The following is a 24,475-nucleotide window of genomic DNA, read 5'->3' as shown; positions in this document are numbered from 1 at the left end:
ACGTGCTTCGGCGTCCAGTCTGAACCCGGAATTTGTTGCTCAGCGGGACAGAAAAAGAAGCGGAAAAGACGCATCGGCTAAACACTGAAACTTCAACGCAACAGTGACACCATTTGAATCTGAATAATAATAATAATTACATTTCTCCAGTCAGCAACTATATGTGGTTTCTTCAGTCTTCTATATCTGCTGTATTATTATTATTTTCATTATTATTATTTTCATTTTATTTATTTATTACTGATTAATTTTATTTTTTTTCTTATGAATTGTTAATTTATTTATTTTTCATCTTATTTTGTGTTTAAAAAATAAAGACATTTGATAACATTGGAATGTTTTTGTAAGAGCTGTTCTTGTGGAAAACCTGATGCAGCCCAGCCTCACCCAGACTCTACCTCCAGCGGCCCCTGGGTAAATTGAGTTTGAGACCCCTGTATTAGTATGTTGAAAAGACTGTTCAGTTGCAACTTGGTACCGTTGAAGCTTTAATCAGCTTCTCAATTCTGTCCTTCAGGCAGAAAAATACTTCCTCTTTAAAATATGAATTAGTAAAATTACAAGCATTTTCTTAACACGTTGTTTATTATGAATAGCATTTTCCCAAGAAAGCATTCTCTTGATGAGATCTTGTATCTCTAAGTTTTTGATAACAAAGATTTTCAGCATGACATTTAGTATAGATGGGGTCATAAATTTGCGAAGAAACATTGATAGATTAAGTGAGGAGACTAAGCTGTTGCCGATGGATATCAGCACAATTAAGTGTGAGGTCATTCATTTTGGGCCAGAATAGACTCACTTTTTTTAAGATGGTGAAAAGCTAGGGCCAGTGGAGGCCCATGAAAATTTAGTAGTCCATATGCACAGTAATTAAATGTGATATTTGGATTAAGAATGAGAATGGAAAAATGCACTGTTAGACTTTATTACTTATAGGATATAATATGGAGGAAATTTAAGGAAGGATGTTCTTGCAATGGAGGGAGTGCAGAGGCGATTCACCAGGCTGATACCTGGAATGGCAGGAATGACTTATGAGGAAAGATTGCGCAAATTGGGATTGTACTCGCTGGAGTTTAGAAGATTGAGAGGGGATCTCATAGAGACATATAAAATTCTGGCAGGACTGGACAGAATGAATGCAGATGGGATGTTTCCAAGGATGGGAAAATCCAGAACCCGGGGCCATGGTTTGAGAATAATAGGCAAACCATTTAGGACCGAGATGAGGAGGAATTTCTTGACCTAGAGGGTGGTGAATCTGTGGAATTCATTGCCACAGAGGGCAGTAGAGGCAGGTTCATTAAATATATTTAAGAGGGAATTAGATATTTCTTCAATATAAGGGTATTAAAGGTTACGGAGAGAAGGCGGGGACAGGGTACTGAACTTTAAGATCAGCCATGATCTCGTTGAATGGCAGAGCAGGCTCGAAGGGTCGAATGACCTACTCCTGCTCCTATCTTCTATGTTTCTATCTTATTTTGGCTATGGCCCACTTTGGACTATGAAGCAGTTAAGTTTTGGTTTCTTCTGTACTTCTCTCCTACTGACAATATTTAAAAAAAAAATCATTAAAATATTTGTTATGTGAGGGAAATGAAAAAAAGGCTTTTCCTTAAATGTGCTGTGGCCTCATTTTAAACCATATGTTGAATATTGTGGAGATGAAGAATTGGTGAAGGAACTTAGCAGGTCAGACAGCATCCATACCTGCTGAATTCCTCCAGCAATTTTTTTATCTACACAAGATTTCAGCATCTGCAGAGTTTGTTTCTGTCTTGAATATAACTTGGAATTGTGAGGAGATATTGCAGAAAATAGCCTGGTATTTTTCAAAACTAAAAAAAAAAAATCTTTTTAATAAGTTGTCAGGAAGTTTGGAAAAAAATTAATAGGTAAAGGTGAAACATTTACCATTGGTTGATGATCCTGGGACAAGATCCTTTGATAGAAAGTGGCTATTCTGGAGAGAAATTAGAAAACACTTATCTGAGAGTTCTTGTTTATTAGAGGGTGGGATTGGCAAATTTAATTTAAATTTGATAACCAATTGTGTTGGAAAGTAAAATGAATGAAATTGGGGTGCATATTATTGGAAAATTGGATTGTTTGAGGTATAGTTGCCCTACTCTTGCTCCAAGTATATTGGGTGAAGGTGATTTTATTTATTAGCAGCATTAATTTAGTACCTGTCAGTATGGAAAGCATTTGGATTATTACAATTACTTTTGGTTCTCCAAAATTTGTCAAGGACAAGTCAAGCTTTTCTCATGATTGATATTAGGTGACTCCTGCAAGAAGGTGAAGATCGATTGAAAGCAACCTTGGGCTTGGAAATGCTCTATTCTGTGTTTTATTTTCTAGATTTGATATGAAATACTGTTGGTTGAGATACTTAAGGGTAATTAAGATTTGTGCATTGGATATCCAATCAAATATCTGGATAGTTTGATGGATACATTTAGAAGCAGCATAACTGTAATGTTAAGAGGGATGTCTGTTGCCAAATGTATGCATGTGCATGTTACTTCAGTGCCCAGATTGATAAATCTGTTTTTAAAATTTTGGGCGTCAAAATACTCAAGTTAATTAGCCTTGTTTTAATGAAGATAATCTTGGGCAAATTGGGTAGGATAACAATTTCTGTTGTTGACTGCCCCAGCAACTTGAAAATATTTTGAAGGTAAAATACAAGTCCAAATTGGTTTCCAGGAACATCGTTATTCAAAAATTTACAATTAGCCATGTAAACAAATATTAGGGTAAAGGATCAAAAGCATGTTCAAAGTGGAATGTTTTATGGAATATCTTAAAAAGGCAGAAAAAGTTAAGGGGAAAGGTAGAATTCTGGAGTTGTAGATGCAACAGTCAATAATGGAGTGAATTCAAGAGTAATGAATGTCAAAAATGAGATACTTTACAAGGGTAAATGTTCAGAGGAAAATAGACATTGAGGCCATGGAGAGGTTTGAAGAGAAGAATTTAGTTAAGAATGGGCTACCATTCAGAGTCTTTATCTTCAGTATAAGTTTGTTAGTTTTTATTTTTTATCATTAAAGTTGAAACATAAGAAACAGGAACTGGAGAAGAAAATCTGGCTTGTTGAGCCTGCGCTGCCATTTAACAAGATCATTGCTTATTTCGCTGTGGACTGCTCAACCATTTGCCCTTTGTCGATAACCCTTGATCCCTCTATTATGCAAAACATTCATTTATCTGTGCTTTTATATTTAATGAGGTAATAGTTGTATCCTTGGCGGGAAATTACATAGATTTGCTATTCCTTGGGGGAGCAGTTCCTCCTCATCTATCTTAAATTTGAAGAGACTGCCATCCGTGCGGTACCGGATGTAAACAGCGTCTTCATTGTTGGGGTCTTTCATGGCTTGGTTCAGCATCATGCTGAAGAAGATTGAAAAGAGGGTTGGTGCGAGAACACAGCCTTGCTTCACGCCATTGTTAATGGAGAAGGGTTCAGAGAGCTCATTGCTGTATCTGACCCGACCTTGTTGGTTTTCGTGCAGTTGGATAATCATGTTGAGGAACTTTGGGGGACATCCGATGCGCTCTAGTATTTGCCAAAGCCCTTTCCTGCTCACGGTGTCGAAGGCTTTGGTGAGGTCAACAAAGGTGATGTAGAGTCCTTTGTTTTGTTCTCTGCACTTTTCTTGGAGCTGTCTGAGGGCAAAGACCATGTCAGTGGTTCCTCTGTTTGCGCGAAAGCCGCACTGTGATTCTGGGAGAATATTCTCGGCGACACTAGGTATTATTCGGTTTACATCCGGTACCGCACGGATGGCAGTCTCTTCAATCTGAGGCGCCTGCAAGCTCACACCAAGACACAAGAGAAACTTGTCCGTGAACTACTCTTTGCAGATGATGCCGCTTTAGTTGCCCATTCAGAGCCAGCTCTTCAGCGCTTGACGTCCTGCTTTGCGGAAACTGCCAAAATGTTTGGCCTGGAAGTCAGCCTGAAGAAAACTGAGGTCCTCCATCAGCCAGCTCCCCACCATGTCTACCAGCCCCCCCACATCTCCATCGGGCACACAAAACTCAAAACGGTCAACCAGTTTACCTATCTCGGCTGCACCATTTCATCAGATGCGAGGATCGACAATGAGATAGACAACAGACTCGCCAAGGCAAATAGCGCCTTTGGAAGACTACACAAAAGAGTCTGGAAAAACAACCAACTGAAAAACCTCACAAAGATAAGCGTATACAGAGCCGTTGTCATCCCCACACTCCTGTTCGGCTCCGAATCATGGGTCCTCTACCGGCACCACCTACGGCTCCTAGAACGCTTCCACCAGCGTTGTCTCCGCTCCATCCTCAACATCCATTGGAGCGCTTACACCCCTAACGTCGAAGTACTCGAGATGGCAGAGGTCGACAGCATCGAGTCCACGCTGCTGAAGATCCAGCTGCGCTGGATGGGTCACGTCTCCAGAATGGAGGACCATCGCCTTCCCAAGATCGTGTTATATGGCGAGCTCTCCACTGGCCACCGTGACAGAGGTGCACCAAAGAAAAGGTACAAGGACTGCCTAAAGAAATCTCTTGGTGCCTGCCACATTGACCACCGCCAGTGGGCTGATAACGCCTCAAACCGTGCATCTTGGCGCCTCACAGTTTGGCGGGCAGCAACCTCCTTTGAAGAAGACCGCAGAGCCCACCTCACTGACAAAAGGCAAAGGAGGAAAAACCCAACACCCAACCCCAACCAACCAATTTTCCCTTGCAACCGCTGCAATCGTGTCTGCCTGTCCCGCATCGGACTTGTCAGCCACAAACGAGCCTGCAGCTGACGTGGACTTTTTACCCCCTCCATAAATCTTCGTCCGCGAAGCCAAGCCAAAGAAGATCTTAAATTTACTTCCTGAATCTTGAGACTGTCCTGAAGTTTTAGCTCAACCTCCCAATGAAAACAACTTTATTGCTTCAGCTTAGCTTTTTCTTCAAAATTTAATATTTCTATACAATCCTCTCTCACTCTTCTAAACCCCAGTGAGTATAGTCCCAGGCAACTTGATCTCTCCTCGTAGGCTAACATCCTCATCTCTCCAATCGATCTAGTGAACCTCCTCTGTATCTTCTCCAACACCAGTCTATTGCTTTCCAGAGAAAGGAGACCAGAACTGCACATAATACTTAATGCAGTCTCCCCAGTACTCTGTACAGTTGCAGCAGAACCTCCCTGCTCTTAAACTCAATCTCTCTAGCAATGAAGGCAAACATTCCATATTCCTTCCTGATTCCATGTACCTGTAAACCATGAGACATAGGAGCAGAATTAGGCTATTCAGCCCAGCAAGTCTATCCTGCCATTCATTCATCAGCTGATCTATTTTCACACTCTGACCCCCACCCCTGCCCGGTCTTCTCATCATAATCTGGCTAATCAAGAACCTATCAATTGCTCCCTTAAATATACATAATGACTTGGCCTCCACAACAACCCGTGGCAACAAATTCCTCAGATTTGCCACTTTCGCTAAGGAAATTCCTCTGCATCTCTGTTTCAAATCGACACCCTTTAATTCTGAAGTTGTGTCTTCGACTTTCCCATTATGGGAAATAACCTAAATCTTCTCTGTCCATGCATTTGAACATTCAAAATGTTTCAATGAGATACCCCCTCATTCTCCTAAATTCCAGTGACTACAGGCAAGAGCTGTCAAATGCTCCTTGTATTATCATCCTTTTGTTCCCAGAAGCACCCCTGTGAACCTCCTCTGAACCTCTCCAATGTCAGTACATCCTTTTTCAAATGAGGAGCCCAAAACTGCTCACAGTACTCCGTGAGGTCTCACCAGTGCCTTTTAAAGCCTCAGCACCACGCCCCTGCTCTTGTATTCTATTCCTCTTGAAATAAATGCCAGCATTGCATTTGCCTTCTTCACCAACTCAATCTGTAAGTTTACCTTCAGGGTATCCCGCTCGATGATTCCCAGGTCCCTTTGTATCTGGGTATTTTAGATTTTCTCCCATTAAAAAAAAAAGTCTGCTCATTTATTCTACCAAAGTGCATTACTACTTTTTCCAACATTGTATTTCATTTGCCACTTCTCTGCCCATTTTCTTAATTTAATTCCAGTAGCCTCTGTCTTTCATCAATACTACCTGCTCATCCAGTTACCTTATATCATCTGCAAACTTGGATAGAAAGTTATTCATTCCATCATTTAAGTTATTGATATACAACACAAAAAGAAATGGCCCCAATACCGACCCCTGGGATACACCACTGGCAACTGGCAGCCAAGCAGGATATGATCCCTGCATTCCAACTATTTCCAGCCTATCAGCCAATGCTCTACCCACACCATTTCCTGATGTACTAAGGCAGGGGTGTCAAACTCAAATTCACGGAGGGCCAAAATTAAAAACTTGGACTAAGTCGAGGGCCGAACTAAATATTTATTGAAAATTTTCAACAACATCTGCATGTTTTCTCTTCTTTCAACATATGTAATGTTAAACTTTTTCTTATTAAAATAAATGTTTAATAATAGTTTGGGATAAACTCTTTCCAGAAGCATTAACAAATGAGAAATAAAATATTCAATAAATAATATTTCTCTATAGAGGATTTGTCAAATGTTGCTAGTGTCCTGTCGAATAGTAAAATCTGAGGGCTATTGAGAATGTGGGAGAATAACATGATTCCTGAAACAATCAAATGGGTGACTGATTGTGGGCATGAACTCTAGCAGGGTTATTTGCCATGCCCTTTTTCCATTGGTACAGATATCCTTTGATTGACGCACTTTTCAAGTTTTATGCCTAATGAGCTTGTATCCAAGTGCAGGACAATTTTTAACCAGGAATATACTGATCATTGTGACATGAAACTACTGGAAGATCGTTTTATCCTGAGATTAAAGTTCATAATCCTGACTCAGGCCTGTGTGCGGGAGGGCGGGTTTTGCGGGCGATCGGGTTGGACAACGACAGTGCGGGGGCATCGGCTCTCGCTGCAGGGTGGCATCTCGGCGGATCAGCGGCCCTGTCACCATGAGCCGCGGGTCGGCCTGCGGCAGGGAGGGGGAGTGGGCAACAGTTCTGGCGAGGTCAGGCCCGAGGCCTCCGGTTCTGGGCGCTGGGAAGCGGCCTTGGCTTCCCCTGACACCGGCCAGACCCCAAAACCAGAGTCCACGGTGAGACCCTGCACCGTAAACAGAGGAGGTGGGGGCGATTAGCGGGCTGACGCCAATGCATTCTGGGATTTGTTGTATTACTGCGCATGCGCTATACTGGCGCGGCGGCCAGCGGGCCACCTCTAATACATTTTTGAAATGATCTTGCGGGCCAAATATATGTGCACTAAGGGCTCTTATCTTTTTAAGTAGCCTCACTTGCAGCAACTTGTCAAAGTTCTTCTGAAACTCCAAATGCACAACATCCACTGCATCTCCTTTATCGAGCCTGTTTGTCGAGCAAGATTTTTTCTTGAGGAAACCATGCTGACTTTGGCCTATCTTGTCATGTGTCTTCAAGTCCTCTATAACCTCATCTTTGACAATTGACTAACACCTTCCCAGCCACTGACATCAGACTAACTGGTCTATAATTTCCTTTTTGCTCCCTCCCTTCCTTCTTGTCCCAACCTTTTGTGATTCCTGCACAAGCACTCTGCAAAACAGCATCTTTCATCATGGAAATTATAAAACTATTTACTATTTTTCTTTCTAAAGTAGATGACCTCACATTTACCAATATTGCATTCTCATCTGCCAGACCCTCGCCCATTCACTTAAAATATCTACATGTATATGTATGTATAGGTAGACATTCTGCATGTATCCTCCATAGAATTTGATTATCCACTCTCTATGGTGTCATCAGCAAACTCAGATAAGCTACATTTGGTTCCATCCTCCAATTCATCTGTTTCTTGTGAATATTTGCAGGCACAGCACTGACCCTGCGGCACTTTGCTCACCTCTAATTGCCAACGCGAGAAATGCTCATTTATTACAACTCTGTATTCTATTGGTTAACCTATCCTCTATCCATTATAGTAGTTATCCCCAACTATACATCTTTATTTTATGCAGCACCTTATTGAACCCCTTCAGGAAATCCAAATATGAATGCTTATGGAACAGTTTCTAGCTACCTGTAGCTGTCATGCTATTTCTTCCTTAATACTAGTTTCAAGCATTTTCCTGACAATGGACATGAAACTAACTGGCTATAGTTAACTGCCTTAATGTCTACACTGCTTTTCTCACAGTAGTGTGACATTTGCAGTCTTTCAATCTGCTAAGACCTATCTAGTTTCTGGAGAATTTTGGTAATGCATTTATTGTAACTTTGATTATTTCCTTCAGAAATCTGGGATACATTCCATTAAGACCAGGTTGTCTTGTCTACCTTTAGTTAGTCCAACACCACCTCTTAAGTGAAGACAATCACATCCATAACAATTCTTTGGCATATTACCCATATCTTCTCAATGGAAGACCAACACAAAATTTTTGTTCAAGGCTTCATCTACTTCTGCATTACGCATCAGTAATGCTTCCTTTCCATCTTCTTAAGGGTTCTATGATTGCTATCCTACCTTTCTCCACTTTATATATTTTTACAAAACTTTTACTAACTGTTTTTAGATTCTGGGTTTGTGGTCCTTTGCTTTTTGTTTTTCCAAATCTTCCACTTTTCTATTAGAGGTGAACTTGTATTCTTGAGCTTTTAATTTGATGCCTTTCCAATGCACAGGTCTCCAGCAAGGTTTATATGATCAATTTAGGGAAGAAGATTAACAGTCTGAAGAAGATGGAAGAACACCACCACATATTTATACCTAAAATTTGCATATATGGGGTCCAAATTTGCAGAAATATACCATATTTATTTCTCAAATTGTATGTAATTTTCTTCAAGGGGATACAGGTTTGAAATTCTTCATTCCATCTTCTAGTTTCTCATGTTTATTTGGATGATCTAAACCAGATATCATAAGTGTCCAGAAATATTATCTATGACTGGTACCATGGCTGCTACTGTACTTGTATTATCACCTTGACTGGTGGTGCTTTTAACTTATGGCCCTAATTACACTGGTGGCAATATGAATAGGGTGGTTTGTCCTTTGAGTTGCACATTGCTTTTTTTTTTACCTCCGAACCATTGGTAGAAGGAGAACAATATCAGTTGTAGTATAAATAGAGGAAAATAACATTTTATAAACTTTAGTGGCTAGGATATTTTAGTTATAGTTGAGATTTTTAAACTAAATGTGACACAATGTGTCGTAAACTGCATGGACACCTGGTCTTCAAGCATACTATTTGTTTCAGAACTGGTCACCTGTTTTTTTTTCTTTGGCTTAGTGTAAGGTTTAAAGAGTTCACACTCATTTTTAAATAAAGTGGCATATTGTTCACTGAAATTAGTATACTGAATTTCTGGAACTTCCAGGCAGATCTCAAGCTCATCTTGTAGTGTTAAATGTGTTTCTTATATTTGGGTCTAAGGTGTATGAAAATGACAACACATTGGAATATATAGAGTGGATTATCAGAAGTTTTAAAATTGCATGTATCATTAAAGGCAACATTCATAACTGTATTTTATTACACTGGACAACAGGATGTTGCTTCCTGAGCACTTTTAGCTGATGAATTTTATGGACTTTGGGCTGCTGATCACGAAAATGACCATAAAATTTTCCTATCATGTACAGTTTATTAATGTAATCTATTTTTGCAATTTCCTGTAATATTTTTCTGTTAGTATGTTTCCCACAAAGCAAACTGTTTTAACCGTAGTCATGATAGATGCAGACAGGCTGTAAAAACAGCTCACATATACAGATGCTGTGAATTACTTTGAGAGATTGAATGGATATTGATGCACATGCTCTTAAGCGTAGTGAGTTTAATAACAATAGTGTTTATTGTCTTCAAGGAGATTCAGTACAGCAGACATTTCTTGTCAATTTCGCAATAGCTGCGATGCATTCTGTTACATTAGTGACGAGTCTATGCTGAAGGCTCAAAGATGCAGCATGCCTGCACTTATTAAGAACGCCTAGGAGTTCTACATTGGTTTAAAATTGGTGACTAAGATAAACCCCAGGCTCCTCACATTTGTTATGCAACATGTACAGTCAGCTGAGAACTTGGGTCAGGTACGTTATGTGATTAAACAGGCTAAATTCAATACAAGTTAATTTAATGTTTCTCCATCTTCCTACATGATGCAGTAAATCTGAAATTATCTGTATTCAGCTTGAAGTTGTCTATCATAATCCCCAATATTTTTCAGGAAGCAAGCCTTTTTTTGGGGGGGGGAGGGAAGATTGTTGTCCAGTGCTTTAGGTTTCTGAGTAAGTGATTTTTAAGACGACAGCATGTAAGTGTGCCTAATCTGTCACTCGCTGCATGTAATTATCTATTCCAATACAATAGCATATCGTATTACAATAGCATTTTCTTCCATCACTTTCACTTCTCCATGTGGTCATCTAATGTTTAATGGATGGGTAAAGAGACAAAAGCAAGAATAACATCGGCAAGAATAGCATTTATAGAAATGAGAAATATCCTAATGAATAAGAAAATAGCAATTGACATCCGTCTTAGAATTCTCAGCTGCTTCATTCTTCCTATATTGACGTATGACTGCGAATCATGGACTATCACAAGTGTGATGTGGGGTGGGGGGGTTGGGAAGAACCAATACAGCAGAGGTGTGGTTTCTCAGAAGAATGCTATGCATATCATATACGGACAGGATAACAAACAAAGAACAAAAACAAAATGCACATTATTTAAAAGAGTCCGAAAACAGCAATCAAATTTCTTTGGATGCACCATGCGAAGAGATACATTAGAACATTTAGTTACAACTGGAAAACTGGAAAGAAAAAAAAGCAGAGCCAGCCAGAATGAAAATGATAGATGGATTTACATCATGGTTAGAAATAGGGGAGGCAACAAATACAATTTGGAGGGTCAGAAATATTAATGGATGGAGAGACCTGATCACCCACGCTGAACGGCAAGGCACCTGGGGAAAAAAAAGTAAAACTGTAGCAAGTGTAAACATTTGAATCTTGTTATTTTGCATATTTATCAAATAAGAGAACTTTTTTTTATTTTGTAATTGGGTCTTCAAAGCAGCACATTTGTAGATTTGTAAATTTGTGTGTTATGTAAAATTTAATTTCAGTATGATGTTAGTAGGTCTATAGAGAAGGCTTTAATATATCTTTAAGTATGTTGATCAGTGTCCTTCAAAAAAAAATTCTCTTGTTTCGGGTAGTTTTTTGAATATTTTTAAAATTTTCTCCATACATGTAGTAGTCAAAGATTAATGTAATACAAATTGCAAAAAGATAACACTAGATACTACATATATGATGGTATGTGCCCCCCACCCTCAAAATAATTAATATAAAAGATACATTATAGCTATGTAAAATAAAAGAAAAAAAAGAGACTTTCAGGATTGCACAGAGGGATGTTTAAACCTACCTAATTGTTTAAACAGAATTTTTTAATACAATTCAGAGGAAATTCTTCCAGTGGTCAAAAAGCAAAACATTACAAATTTAAAACTAATATTTGAGTATATGGATGCCAAATTTGTAAAAATATAGTATATTTATTTCTCAAATAATATGTAATTTTTTCCAAAGGAATACAACTTTGAATTTCTGCATTCTATCTTGCCATACCTAAGCGCACATCTGATTTCCAAATAACTGCAGTACAAGTTCAACTTTAACAAATTCCAATTAATATATTGACAGTTTTAATTTAAGTCTTGTTCCTTCAATATTTTCAAATAAAAATGAATCTGGATTTTGTGGAATGCAACACCTGTAACTTGTTCCAAAAAATTCCCTAAATCCATCCAAAAAGGTCTTTGAGACAAGACCAAGTTGAATGCAACTTTCATCCATTTCCACATCTAAAACATTGATCTGATAAATCTGATTTCAATCTATTCAATTTTTGTGGTGTAAGATGTAACTGATGTATAAAAAAAACTGATGTATAAAAAAAAATCTATACCTTACATTAATAATGTTAGTCATACAATCTCTGCAAAGATCTTCCCATTTTTGTTCATCAATTGCAATATTAAAACCTAGTTCCCACCTCTGTCTAGATTTATGAACTCCACATTCAGGAGTTCCTATTTGTAATAAAGAATATATTGTAGAAGTAAATTTCTTAACAATTCCTCTCCTAATAAGAATTTCTACTTCACTACAAGTAGGTAACAACATAGTTGGTCCTAGCTTGTCCATCAAATATGCTCTCATTTGAAAATAACAAAAAAAAAACACTTTGGGTTATTCCATATTTATTTCTCATTTGTTTAAATGACATTAATTAACCCTTTCATAACAAGTGTCAACATTTATAATCCCCTTAAGAAACTAAATATCCAAAAATTGATTATCTTTTGAAACATATGAGAATTTTGAGACATTTTGGGCCAATGTGAAAGTGAGTGGTGAGTTTGTGAGTGCTGGAGCTGAATAATTTGTTGAAACTTTTGATAAGCTAATTGTTGTGGGAGGTTATTTGCCCCAGCAAATTTTTAATATGGATGAAACCTTGCCTTATTCTGGAAGCAAATGTCTGAAAAGACCTTCATCCATAAGGAGGCCAAGTCAATGCCAGGCTTTAAGAGTTTTTAAGACAGAGTGGCAAAGTTGTTAGAAGGCAAAGTTGCTGGCTACAAGTTCAAGTCATTTTTATTTGGTATAGTGAAAACCCCAGGGCTTTCAAGAACATTAACAAACCCACCTTACCTGTTTATTACAGGAACGATAAAAAGTTCTGGATGACATATGCTGTTTAAGGGTGCACTTCTTGATTACTATGCCAGTGAAATGAAGAAGTACTGCTTGCATTCCTTTCAAGATTTTGATAATTATAGACTATTCCCCCATTCATGGGTGTCTTTCACCCCAACATCAAAGTGGTGTTACTCCCATCAAACACCACCTCTTTAATCCAGCCAATGGACCAAGGTGTTATTGAAGAATTCAAGGCCTACTACCTGAGGTCTACTATCTTGTTCAGGCTGTTGGTGCAACTGATGATACTGGCAAGGTACTGATGCAGTTCTGGAAGGAGTACAACATTTTCCACTGCATAAAGAACCTTGCTTGGGCCTGGGATGATGTGACCAAGGAGTCCGTGAATGACAAATGGGGGAAAAAAATACTGAAATAATATGGGATTTGAAAAAGATGATGAGATTGCAAGGATTAATAAAGCTGTTGTCAACATGGTAAACAACAACCTGAACCTAGACAAAGATGATGAGAACATTGAAGAACTCCTCGAGGTGGTTCCTGAGGAACTAACAAATGAAGAATTGCTGGAACAAGGGCAAATAGCTGAAGAGGAGGCAAGGGAAGAGGAAACTGCAGAAGAAGAAGAATAGGTGCAGAAGAGGTTCACTGTTAAGGGGTAAATCAAATTCTTTGCAGACCATCAGTTTGCAATCCCATTCAAAAACACCATGCATCTTTAGTGCATTATTCTAGACTTTCAACTCAAGTATGCTGACATCTGACTTACTTCAGCTATTGGATATACAGATATGAAAATGAGAGACAAGTTGGCCTGCACAGTAAACCCAACCTGCAATTTTCAATTCCCAGTAAATTATGAGAGTCTTAACTTCCACTTCAGGATTCAGGCTGCAATGCAGAAAAGCAAACTTTACTTTCTGCAGTTTTGTCTTTTGAATATTTCAATAAACAGATATTTAGATATGCCTAGTCATAAATGTTCAAGAGCTTTCTTCCTGGTCATTTATCTCTCACAGAACACGACCAAACCAAAATTTTATCATGTAATTGAGATACATAATTTGACCATGTACAATGCAAGTACTTTCAAGCATCAAAGGAGAACCCAGGGGCGAGAAAGACATTTTACAATTGTTATTTGATTCGCATTTCATCTGTAATACAGAAATTGGGCATTATGCCATATGAACGTTGTGCAAATATTACTGTAAATACTTAGCAAATCTATGTGAGATACTGAACTTACACTAAATTAAACTGTTTAATTTTTTTCACTTTTTAAACTTTTATGTGAACACTTGCTTTGCCTATATCATACAAAATTTAACAAAGAGTATCAGGATCATACACTTCACTATTCTCAACTTCCTCAGTGTTCCACTGGAAGAGTTTCAGGTTGATGAACTGTCCATTGAAGAACTGTCACTCTGGGTGCTTTTACGCCAGGCCTCTGCCTCGAGGTCGGCTCCTTCCGCGGAGAAAAATTTGAACTTACCTTTTTACGGAGCAGCCCTAAAAAGAGCACCATGAGGTCTAACATATGTTCCGAGCAACAGCCATCTTTGTTATCCATAATCCCCAACACAGCTGGAACTACTCTGGGAAATGCAGAGCAGTTCCAGCTGTATGTGGGATTATGGGTAATGAAGATGGCCATTGATCATTCTTCCAACTCTTCTGCTTGGCACTGCCCCTCCACCTCTTTGCTCTCCTCTTGCATCCATCGGACTCCCCAGCTCTGTTTCTCCATCTCCACTCCTCAGCAACTGTCTTCCTTCCTCCGAGGCTGTGAAGGTCCATTTGCCTTCTGCCCCCGGTGGCCTCTGACTCTCCTTGCCCCTGCAGGGCCTCCAGCTCCTCAGTCTCAACTGCCTTGGTGAAGGAGGAAGGGGCAGAAAGAGAAAATAAGAGGACATTTCTGGGTGGCAGGGGGGAGCTCTAACCCCAGCACTAATCACCATGACAATCATCATTGTGACATCATTAACTCTTCCCTAGCTATCTACTTGCAGTGGCAGTGAATTTATATGCGTAGCGGAGCTCCGCACCACCTCTGACACAAGGTTGAAAAGGGATTGGAGTCAGCACCTTGGAGCCATTCACAGAGCATTTAAGATGTTAAGTTCAACAATGCAAGGGCAAAGAATCTCTGCCTTTATGGTCGCATTTTTTTCACTCTATAAAAGAGTCTTCTGTCATGACTGTAAGGCTCTTCTTGGGGAGGTGTTGGCTTCTTCAGGAATATAACCAGTGTTTGTCTAATTTGCTTTTTCTTTTCTTCATAAAATTTTCTTAATATGCAACAAACACTGCATGAACATTCCCCTCCCGAGAAAACCGTTCAGTGTTTGGGTCCATCTCTTCAGCAAGCAACCATATAACCGTTTACAGCACGGAAACAGTCCAAGAGATTCAAATTTTTTTCCTTGGTTGACCTCATCTTAAAAATAATTTCAGTTTCTAAGTATTAAATGTATTTAATATTTTATTTTGTTTCAGTTGACTGTCAGTGACTTCCAAAAATAAAAAGTTGACATTAGAGGTGTTTAAAGGCCAACAGGACGATCCAGAGGTGTTGCTTCAGGATCTATTGCCTGAGGCCTTTTTGCTGCTTGGGGAATGATTATAGCAGCAAATCCTTGAGGTTGTTTGGATCTTTTGAACTGCTGAGAGTAATCAACTGTGGGAATACTATAGGGAGTGAGAACAGGGTTGCCAGCTGAATTAAGTATAATATGGCTCAATTTTTAAGATCATTGGTCATTTTATTGAATATAATTAGCTGAATTTAGTTTTTTTTTGAATAGGTTACCAACTATTCAGAAGAAAGCTACATTTTTTTTTTTGGCTGCATAGTTTTGTTTCTTTGAGCTGATCTTAAAAAAAATAGCTTGATCGTTGGAAAATATTGATTTGGCAAAAACTGGAAAATTGTCCTCTTCTGGCTGTTGCACATTAGGAGGGATATGAAGGCCTGGGAAAAGTTTCAGGAAAAACTGCTAGAATGGTTTTAGGAATTAGGAATTTTAGATCGTTTAGATTAATTGTGAAGAAGATTATGATAGATTTTAGGGTAAATGAGAATAACTGTTTCTGTTAGTTTAAGGGCTGAGGTGACATTCAAAGAATTGCGCAAAAGAGAGGGATATGAGAAATGTGATTATGGATAGTAGTTATAATTGTTAATGGGAATACTCAGGGCTTTCAAAAGAGAATTAGAGAGCCATTTGACTGAATTTGCAGATCATTTGGAGAATTGAGCTGATTTAAATAGCCTAACCTGCATAAAGTGTTAACTTCAGTGTTATAAAGATCTATGATCCCCAATACAGGTATCTAAAAATCAAAAATCTTTAGTAGTTTGGGAAGGAGAAATAGAATTGACATTTCAGATTGATTATCTTGTGAAGATTAGTAACATTGTTAAATGCTGCTATTGGGCATGGAATTGCATTCATATATTTAATATTCTTGTTTCTGTCATGATGCAGAGATTAAATATTTGGAACAATTAGCTTGTACTTTGTGTTGAAGCAAATCATCAAAATTGGTAGATTTATATGTTAAATGAGCATTCAGCGCAACTTTGATTGAATTACCAATAGTTGCAAATCAATTACATTTCTACTCTAGGCAGTCTTTATTGGTGTACAATTATTGACTAACTGAAATTATGGTGGGTAGGGGAGTCATGAGTTTGTCTGTTCATACTGTTGTTCCTTCTCTACTTTGTAAATATGGGCTAGTGAATGCACAGGAAGGACGCTGAATTAATTCAAAGAGTCTTAAACTCATTCTTGAATCTTTTCCTCTGGTATCTCTTGACAGCTTTCAATGTCTTTTTTGGAAGTATGGTATCAGACATGAAAACAACATGGCCTTGTTCAAAATAGCTGGTGCCCCAGTACTGGGGATGCTTGTCTACTAGAGGACACTGGCATTGGTTAATTCATTCTATCAGTTAATCAGGGGGGTTTTGCAGAGGGAGTGTTAGTAGTGGTGCTTTTCACTGCTGGAGATGTGTGCCGGTTGTAAAAGTCAAAGAAACATGCAGGAAGGAGGTCAGACCATGAGTTTTGTTAGGTCTTGAGCTTTCTGATTTCTAAACAAACTAAAGGCAGTGAGGGAACAGTGGTTAATTACATGATTTTTTTTTTGCTTAGATGGCACCCCAGATATGGAAAACCGTTCACATTTTCCAGCATTCTGCCATGAACCTTTTAAGTAGACAAATTACTTCTTTCCCTTTCCTTTCTTTATCTGCCCCTCCCTCTCTTTGTTTATTCTTGATAGTAATTTCTGATTTGTTACCTGAATTGTGAATCTAAATGAAGATGTGAAAGTGATGTGGTCAAGAACTGTTAGAATTAAAAGCTTCAACATAGAGCTGAGTAACTTCTGCTTAATGTAGTTAGAGATTACTAAAGCTTAAGCATCTTAAAAGCAGTAGTTTTTGTTTGTGCCATGGCTTTTGTGTTGCAGTAGAAGACATTTTATTGTTCATCAGCTGTAATGTTGCTTTCCGAAATTCAATTTTTAGAATGTGGGTATAGTTGGCAAGGCCAAAAGTTACTAACACTTTCAAGATTCTTTTATTGTTATGTAATATTGCATCTGTTTTATTGCATGACATTGCATTTAGTCTGCCATAAGGCAGACAAAGATTCGTGATCAGCAGAAATTGCCTGACGCCACCTTACAGTCAGAAAGAGAAGCAGAAGCTGAGTCCCTTCAGAGTCGCTGAGTGTCTGAGGTTTTGCCTTCTACACTTCTGTAGCCTCTGCAGCCTCACAGACTTGAGTCCAAATCATTGGCCACCTGAGTTCCAGATCCAAACCTTACACAATCAGGAAGCCTTCAGTGTCCAAGGCCGCTTGGCAGCCATTACTATTGTTTATAATACATGGTATCCCTTTAGCAAGTCTGCAGCTGGGTATGAGTTAATTGACTGCAAGTCAGCCACAGCCTGTGTGTTCCTCACCTTGTTTCCCAACAGGCTGATGCCTGTATTCTTTAACTGCAGACAGAGCCCCTCACTGGCCCTCCACCGTGGTCACTGTCCTGTAAGGTCATTTCCACTGCTTTTCCTTCTCCAACGTGGGATGTTCTCCCCATTTTCTCATGCCTTGCTTCAGGTCACTACTTCCCCAGAGTCTGCAACTCCTTGAGACCACTGCTAGGACAGGCCCCAACATCTTGGACCCAGACCCCATGGTTGCAGGATTTTAAAATAAAACATGGTTTGGCTCCTTTAACAGGCCATTAAAGGCCTGTATGGAGTTGTTGTAACTTGGGCATAGGACTGGGCGGTAGAACCCTGTGGAAGAATACTCTATCTCTGCTCCCTGCTCTTTCTGGAGCTGCTACTATTTTTTTCTTAGTATTGCTCAGTACTGTTCTACGAGAGAAGTTACTACCACCATACAATTAGGTAGGGGGCTTCATGATGTAGACTCACTGATAAAGAAGGAATAGCAAATATTTTTCTAAATCATAGTAGTTCAACTTGGATGTGAATACAGGTAGTCCCCAACTTATGACTATAATTGAGACCGAAGGATCGGCCATATCTCGGAATGGATGCAAGTCTGAATTTTGCCCAAGCACATGGAGTACCAAAACCTTAAAGCAAACATTTTAATCAAATCTTTTTTTTTTTAAATCATGGATTTTAATTTATTGATCAACCTTGGCGAATCCACATTCTGGACAATGCTCACCTTGTTTGTCAGTGTCCCAGAATCCGACAGCTGGGCATGAGCATCTTGATTCCTGTGTGCATGCGTGAGTCTTCAGTTGGTGCATGTGCGGTGGGTTCACGTATTGGAGTTCAGTTGGCACTTGTGAGAGTTAAGCACCCTAACAATATTGAATTCATGCTCTTAATTCTTGTGTGTGCACCACTGAACTCCAATACGTGAACCCACCGTGCATGTGCACAGGAATCAAGATGGCTTTTCATACTTGCAGAACCTTTATAGCTTCATGCATTTTCTTTTTGTCCTTTTAAAATTGTTGAAATGGTGGTGAGACAATCTATCGGTTAGTGATAGATTTTTCCTCTTGCCATCTTTCCAGCGTGCCTACAGAATGGCGACTGTGTGCCAGGCACAAAATTGCACTATATTGCACATATGTATATTTTTTAAAATTCTGATCATCTGTGTGGATGGACAGGGTAGGTCATAAGTCGGGGAGTATCTATGTAGCAGTTCCCATGTACTTAAGGCTCTTATCCTCAATGCTGGATTTGGGGAACGGTTGTCAGAACAGCCTAGGTAAATAATTACAGTGAATTTTACAGATTCTACATATCCCTGACTCAGTCCTCTTGTGGAATGAGGACTCGGTCCTCTTGTGGAATGAGGACTCGGTCCTCTTGGTGGAATGAGGACTCGGTCCTCTTGGTGGAATGAGGACTCGGTCCTCTTGGTGGAATGAGGACTCGGTCCTCTTGGTGGAATGAGGACTCGGTCCTCTTGGTGGAATGAGGACTCGGTCCTCTTGGTGGAATGAGGACTCGGTCCTCTTGGTGGAATGAGGACTCGGTCCTCTTGGTGGAATGAGGACTCGGTCCTCTTGGTGGAATGAGGACTCGGTCCTCTTGGTGGAATGAGGACTCGGTCCTCTTGGTGGAATGAGGACTCGGTCCTCTTGGTGGAATGAGGACTCGGTCCTCTTGGTGGAATGAGGACTCGGTCCTCTTGGTGGAATGAGGACTCGGTCCTCTTGGTGGAATGAGGACTCGGTCCTCTTGGTGGAATGAGGACTCGGTCCTCTTGGTGGAATGAGGACTCGGTCCTCTTGGTGGAATGAGGACTCGGTCCTCTTGGTGGAATGAGGACTCGGTCCTCTTGGTGGAATGAGGACTCGGTCCTCTTGGTGGAATGAGGACTCGGTCCTCTTGGTGGAATGAGGACTCGGTCCTCTTGGTGGAATGAGGACTCGGTCCTCTTGGTGGAATGAGGACTCGGTCCTCTTGGTGGAATGAGGACTCGGTCCTCTTGGTGGAATGAGGACTCGGTCCTCTTGGTGGAATGAGGACTCGGTCCTCTTGGTGGAATGAGGACTCGGTCCTCTTGGTGGAATGAGGACTCGGTCCTCTTGGTGGAATGAGGACTCGGTCCTCTTGGTGGAATGAGGACTCGGTCCTCTTGGTGGAATGAGGACTCGGTCCTCTTGGTGGAATGAGGACTCGGTCCTCTTGGTGGAATGAGGACTCGGTCCTCTTGGTGGAATGAGGACTCGGTCCTCTTGGTGGAATGAGGACTCGGTCCTCTTGGTGGAATGAGGACTCGGTCCTCTTGGTGGAATGAGGACTCGGTCCTCTTGGTGGAATGAGGACTCGGTCCTCTTGGTGGAATGAGGACTCGGTCCTCTTGGTGGAATGTGGGGGAGCGGGGGCAGTCAAGAAGCCTCCATGCAGTTGAGGTTGGGATTACCCTCACCCAGACAAATGACTAACACGGTTCATCACCTGACACATGCCTTGTAAAAAGTTGGGAGGTCTTTAAGATATCTGGAAGTTTCATTTGTCACAGGGTACCTTGCATCTGACCTGCTCTTGCAGTCACACACTTTATGTAACTTGTTCATTTGATATTTCATTATATTACATTCTTCTTTCTTTGGCTTGGCTTCGCGGACGAAGATTTATGGAGGGGGTAAAAAGTCCACGTCAGCTGCAGGCTCGTTTGTGGCTGACCAGTCTGATGCGGGACAGGCAGACACGATTGCAGCGGTTGCAAGGGAAAATTGGTTGGTTGGGGTTGGGTGTTGGGTTTTTCCTCCTTTGCCTTTTGTCAGTGAGGTGGGCTCTGCGGTCTTCTTCAAAGGAGGCTGCTGCCCGCCAAACTGTGAGGCGCCAAGATGCACGGTTTGAGGCGTTATCAGCCCACTGGCGGTGGTCAATGTGGCAGGCACCAAGAGATTTCTTTAGGCAGTCCTTGTACCTTTTCTTTGGTGCACCTCTGTCACGGTGGCCAGTGGAGAGCTCGCCATATAATACGATCTTGGGAAGGCGATGGTCCTCCATTCTGGAGACGTGACCCATCCAGCGCAGCTGGATCTTCAGCAGCAGCGTGGACATTAATCCGTCATTTATTCACTTATAAACTCAAAGTGAATAGTTCTTGGGGCTTTAAGACATTTTAATTTGTGTGCAATGTCAGGAAGACCATGAATTATGGCCCTTAACCATAGTCCAACATTTTGTTAAACAATAACTTTATTTATTTAATTTGATCACAGTTTAAGATTAAAAGGCAATCTTCACTGTTCAAGATGTACTCCAGCCCATCTGGAGCCCATCAATCTGGAAAGGTCTCCAGCAAGGCAGAGGACACTGTATGGTCCCTCTATCTGGGCATGGATAATCCTTGTCAGGATTCAGGATGGTTGAGCAGGTAGTTGGCTTGGATGATTTCTTGATGAACTGCAAGCTGGCCACATGATTGCAACCCTGCTCAGGCACAAGAGCAGGCCAAGGTTGTCAGAAAACAGTTAAAATATGTTAATATTGAGTTCTAGTTTTGTTTAGATAGGTGAGAAATTGCAATATATACCAATGTTAGGATACTCTGCAACTTGAGATATGGGTGTTCCTGCATTCTAGCTGCCATATTTTTTTTGGTGGGAGAGGTCTCAGATTTGGGAACTATTATCAAAGAACTCTTTAAGGTGGAATAGTTTAATATCCATTGAACAGATTAAAGCCAACAGCATTGGTTGGATGGAGTGGATAAGATAGATGTAGTCAAGATTTTAAAAATGTATATATTTGGAGCTGCTTTAATGAGAAAATGTTCTATCATATTCCTAATTCTGTTAGGTAGATGAGAAGTATTTGTGGATTTATGTTACAGGTTACAGTGGTGACAACCTGTTCATTTTGCCTAGTCTTGCTGATTTTCTGGACCTTGTGATAATGTGGTATATCCCATGGAGGATGGTTAACTTTTGTTGAGTGATCACTTCATCATTTGTGTTTTAACTGCTCACTGCATTTGTTCCATGAGAAATTAAAGACAGTACAACCGTAAATATGACTTTATACCAATATTTTGAAGATCTCTGGAGCCAAATCTTTTCCATTGTTAAATCCTGATTTTGTAGATGGATACCCGTGTATCTTAATTTGCAAAGATTGTGAAGTATTCATTTTGACTTGAATACATTTTACATTTCAGAGAATTGACAATGTTTTAGAACATTGAAGTCTTGTTATTCAAAATAAAATGGAAAACTTGTGTTTTTTATGTCCAAGGAAAACACGTCATATTTTTTTCCAGACTCCTGTCAAGAACGATTTGGTTGTGACTTGATATAATACTATAATGTAATGTATGAAATTTGCATGGAGTTGAAATTTACCATATTAGTTCCATGTTTTTGTGATGGTAAAAATAAATTTGTTTTCTGTGCCCCACAGTTAACTTGGGCACTGTGATGGACATCAAATAATGGTTGTCCATTTTGTTTTGCTGATTGTATGTGTGATCAATAGGAATGATAGTGGAGGTGTAAATTTGGCTGTAAATATTCAGCTGTTGATGGCTCCCATAACACTTACTATTTGCCATGTTTATATTTTTTTTTAAAAATGAGACAAGAAGACAAAAGTAGAAGCAAATAAGAATGATATCAGAGATAATTAAGAGATGCCTTAATTCCGATTTATCCCTGCAACACCATGACATTGGGTTAATGTAGCAGTTAGTGCAGTGCTATAACAGCACCATCTATAAAATCCAGTGCTATCTGTTAAGAGTTTGTAGGTTCTTCCTGTTTCTGTGTGGGCTTCATTCGGGTGCTCCGGTTTCCTCCCACCCTTCAAGGCATACAGTGTTTGTAGGTTAATTAGGGAATTTTGGCAGCAAGGGCTCTTGGGCCGAAAGTTTAAAAATGTGGATTTAAATTTTAAAGAAACATTGTTTTAAGGACCCTCGCTTTGATGATTTTTACAAATGTTAGCCACGGTAGCAATATGTGAGCCTACAAAATATCAGGAAGCTGTATGATGCAGATGCCATTACAGCTAAGCCTTATCCTGTTCTCAACAGATGTTGACATTCACGTTTACCAGCTGGAGTTACTGGATAGCAATCAGGAGTGGAATCCTGGGTTATATTTCTCCTCCTCCTATTGAGGGCAAATGTAGTTTTCTAACTGCTGCTTCAGATGAGATCAGCAAACTCTGGACATCCAGGAAATGGATCTTCAGGTTTGTATGGCTAGCATAAAGTAGTGCTTTTACTCTGGAGGCTGTTGTGGAGAGTAATCGTATTAATTTTCGTGCTGTGTGGAGCAATGCTTAGCCATCCATTTTGACATTGTTGCAAATGTCAAGGAATGTATTTATTTAAGTTATAACTAAAAATGGCAACTTTTAAAAGTCTGAAATTATTGGAAAGGAGTACATTTCATAATCGAACAGAAGAAAAAAAATTGAAGGTTAAATAGGGCTGGAGAATGTGGCACCGTTGATCTATATCTGCACTCTTCTAAACATATATTTGAGTGGGTTAATTTGAAATTATTGTTCATTACTCTGCTCTTCATACAAACTCATGAAGTGCACTGTGATGATCACTTGTTAGCCTTTTTTCATTCTCTTTATTTAACATTCTGTGTATGACTTTGACTGCATTGATTGATGGTTTTATTTGCTAGCTTTTGAGTTTGTTTTACAGTAATGTAGCAAAGTTCCCTGTCTACAGCTGTCAGATTTTCCCCAGAATGTAATAAAATAGTTCCTTTTTTTTGGATTCTATTCTAAATACTGTAGTAATCCTTGCCTGATAGTATGTGATTGTTAAAGTATTGATAGTTTGAGAATATAATCTTAATAATACAAAATTGAAATGGAAAGAGAAATTGTTGTGAATTACTGTTGGTGTATACATTTTGATTTCGGTGTTTCACATAACCTCAACCTTTTGACTATTTAAGCAGAGTAGCAATGTTTCAGAAATTTTTTTGAAAAACCAATAGAGTTTCCATATATTTAATTAACACACTCTCATAATTGTACAGCATATGAATTTTACGCCATATAGTATATCATGCAACTTCGGGTTTGTCCAGTCTTAATGCTTAATTGTACTTTTCAATGTGAAATTCATATTTATATTTTGTCATTTTTGTTCTCAATTTTCCAGTGTTCCTTTTAAGAAGCAAATTTAGATTTGGAAACAGAAAATGTTCATCTTGTATCCTTAACTTAAGGTTATAACTTTTTCAGGTTGAATCATTTATTTTGGACCAGGAAGATCTGGATAATCCAATGCTTAAAACAGCCTCTGAATTACTTTTGTCAAGTGCTGCAGATGGAACAGATCTACGAACAGTGGACCCAGAAACACAGGCCAGATTGGAAGCCTTGCTTGAAGCAGCAGGTATTTTCTTTAATGTAATTGTAACATTAAACTAGATTTCTTTTAGAATTGATTTCTATGTGTGTTTTCAGATCACACTGATGCATAAATTCTAATGCATCTGGCACATGTATTTCATGGATAAATTTTTAGTTTAGTCCAAAATATGCTGATTTAATTATAAAATTCGTGAAATGTTGAAGTCATAAAAATTTAAAACAGTGAGCCTGTTGACATTTTAAAAGATCACATCTGATGTGTCATATTTCTAGATACATATTTGAGACAATTGGTTATGAAA

General features: G+C 39.4%; 1 protein-coding gene across 6 annotated transcripts in view; it reads left to right on the top strand.

Annotated features, from left to right (window-relative positions):
- Positions 1 to 24,475, top strand: part of ankhd1 (ankyrin repeat and KH domain containing 1) — a 173,703-nt gene that overhangs the window by 11,028 nt on the left and 138,200 nt on the right. For 3 of the 6 annotated variants that reach the window (XM_069898568.1, XM_069898567.1, XM_069898566.1), the window contains exon 2: positions 24,042 to 24,195. In XM_069898568.1, the coding sequence (XP_069754669.1) occupies positions 24,042 to 24,195 (154 nt within the window). Of the gene's footprint in view, positions 1 to 24,041; positions 24,210 to 24,475 lie in introns of all 6 variants that reach the window. The other 3 variants (XM_069898565.1, XM_069898564.1, XM_069898562.1) reach the window with 1 other exon arrangement.

This window comes from Narcine bancroftii, chromosome 9 (genome assembly GCF_036971445.1).
Source record: "Narcine bancroftii isolate sNarBan1 chromosome 9, sNarBan1.hap1, whole genome shotgun sequence".
In the NCBI taxonomy this organism is placed as follows: Eukaryota; Metazoa; Chordata; class Chondrichthyes; order Torpediniformes; family Narcinidae; genus Narcine; species Narcine bancroftii.
Note: the sequence above shows the minus strand (reverse complement) of the source record. Positions and strands in the feature narration are given on the sequence as shown.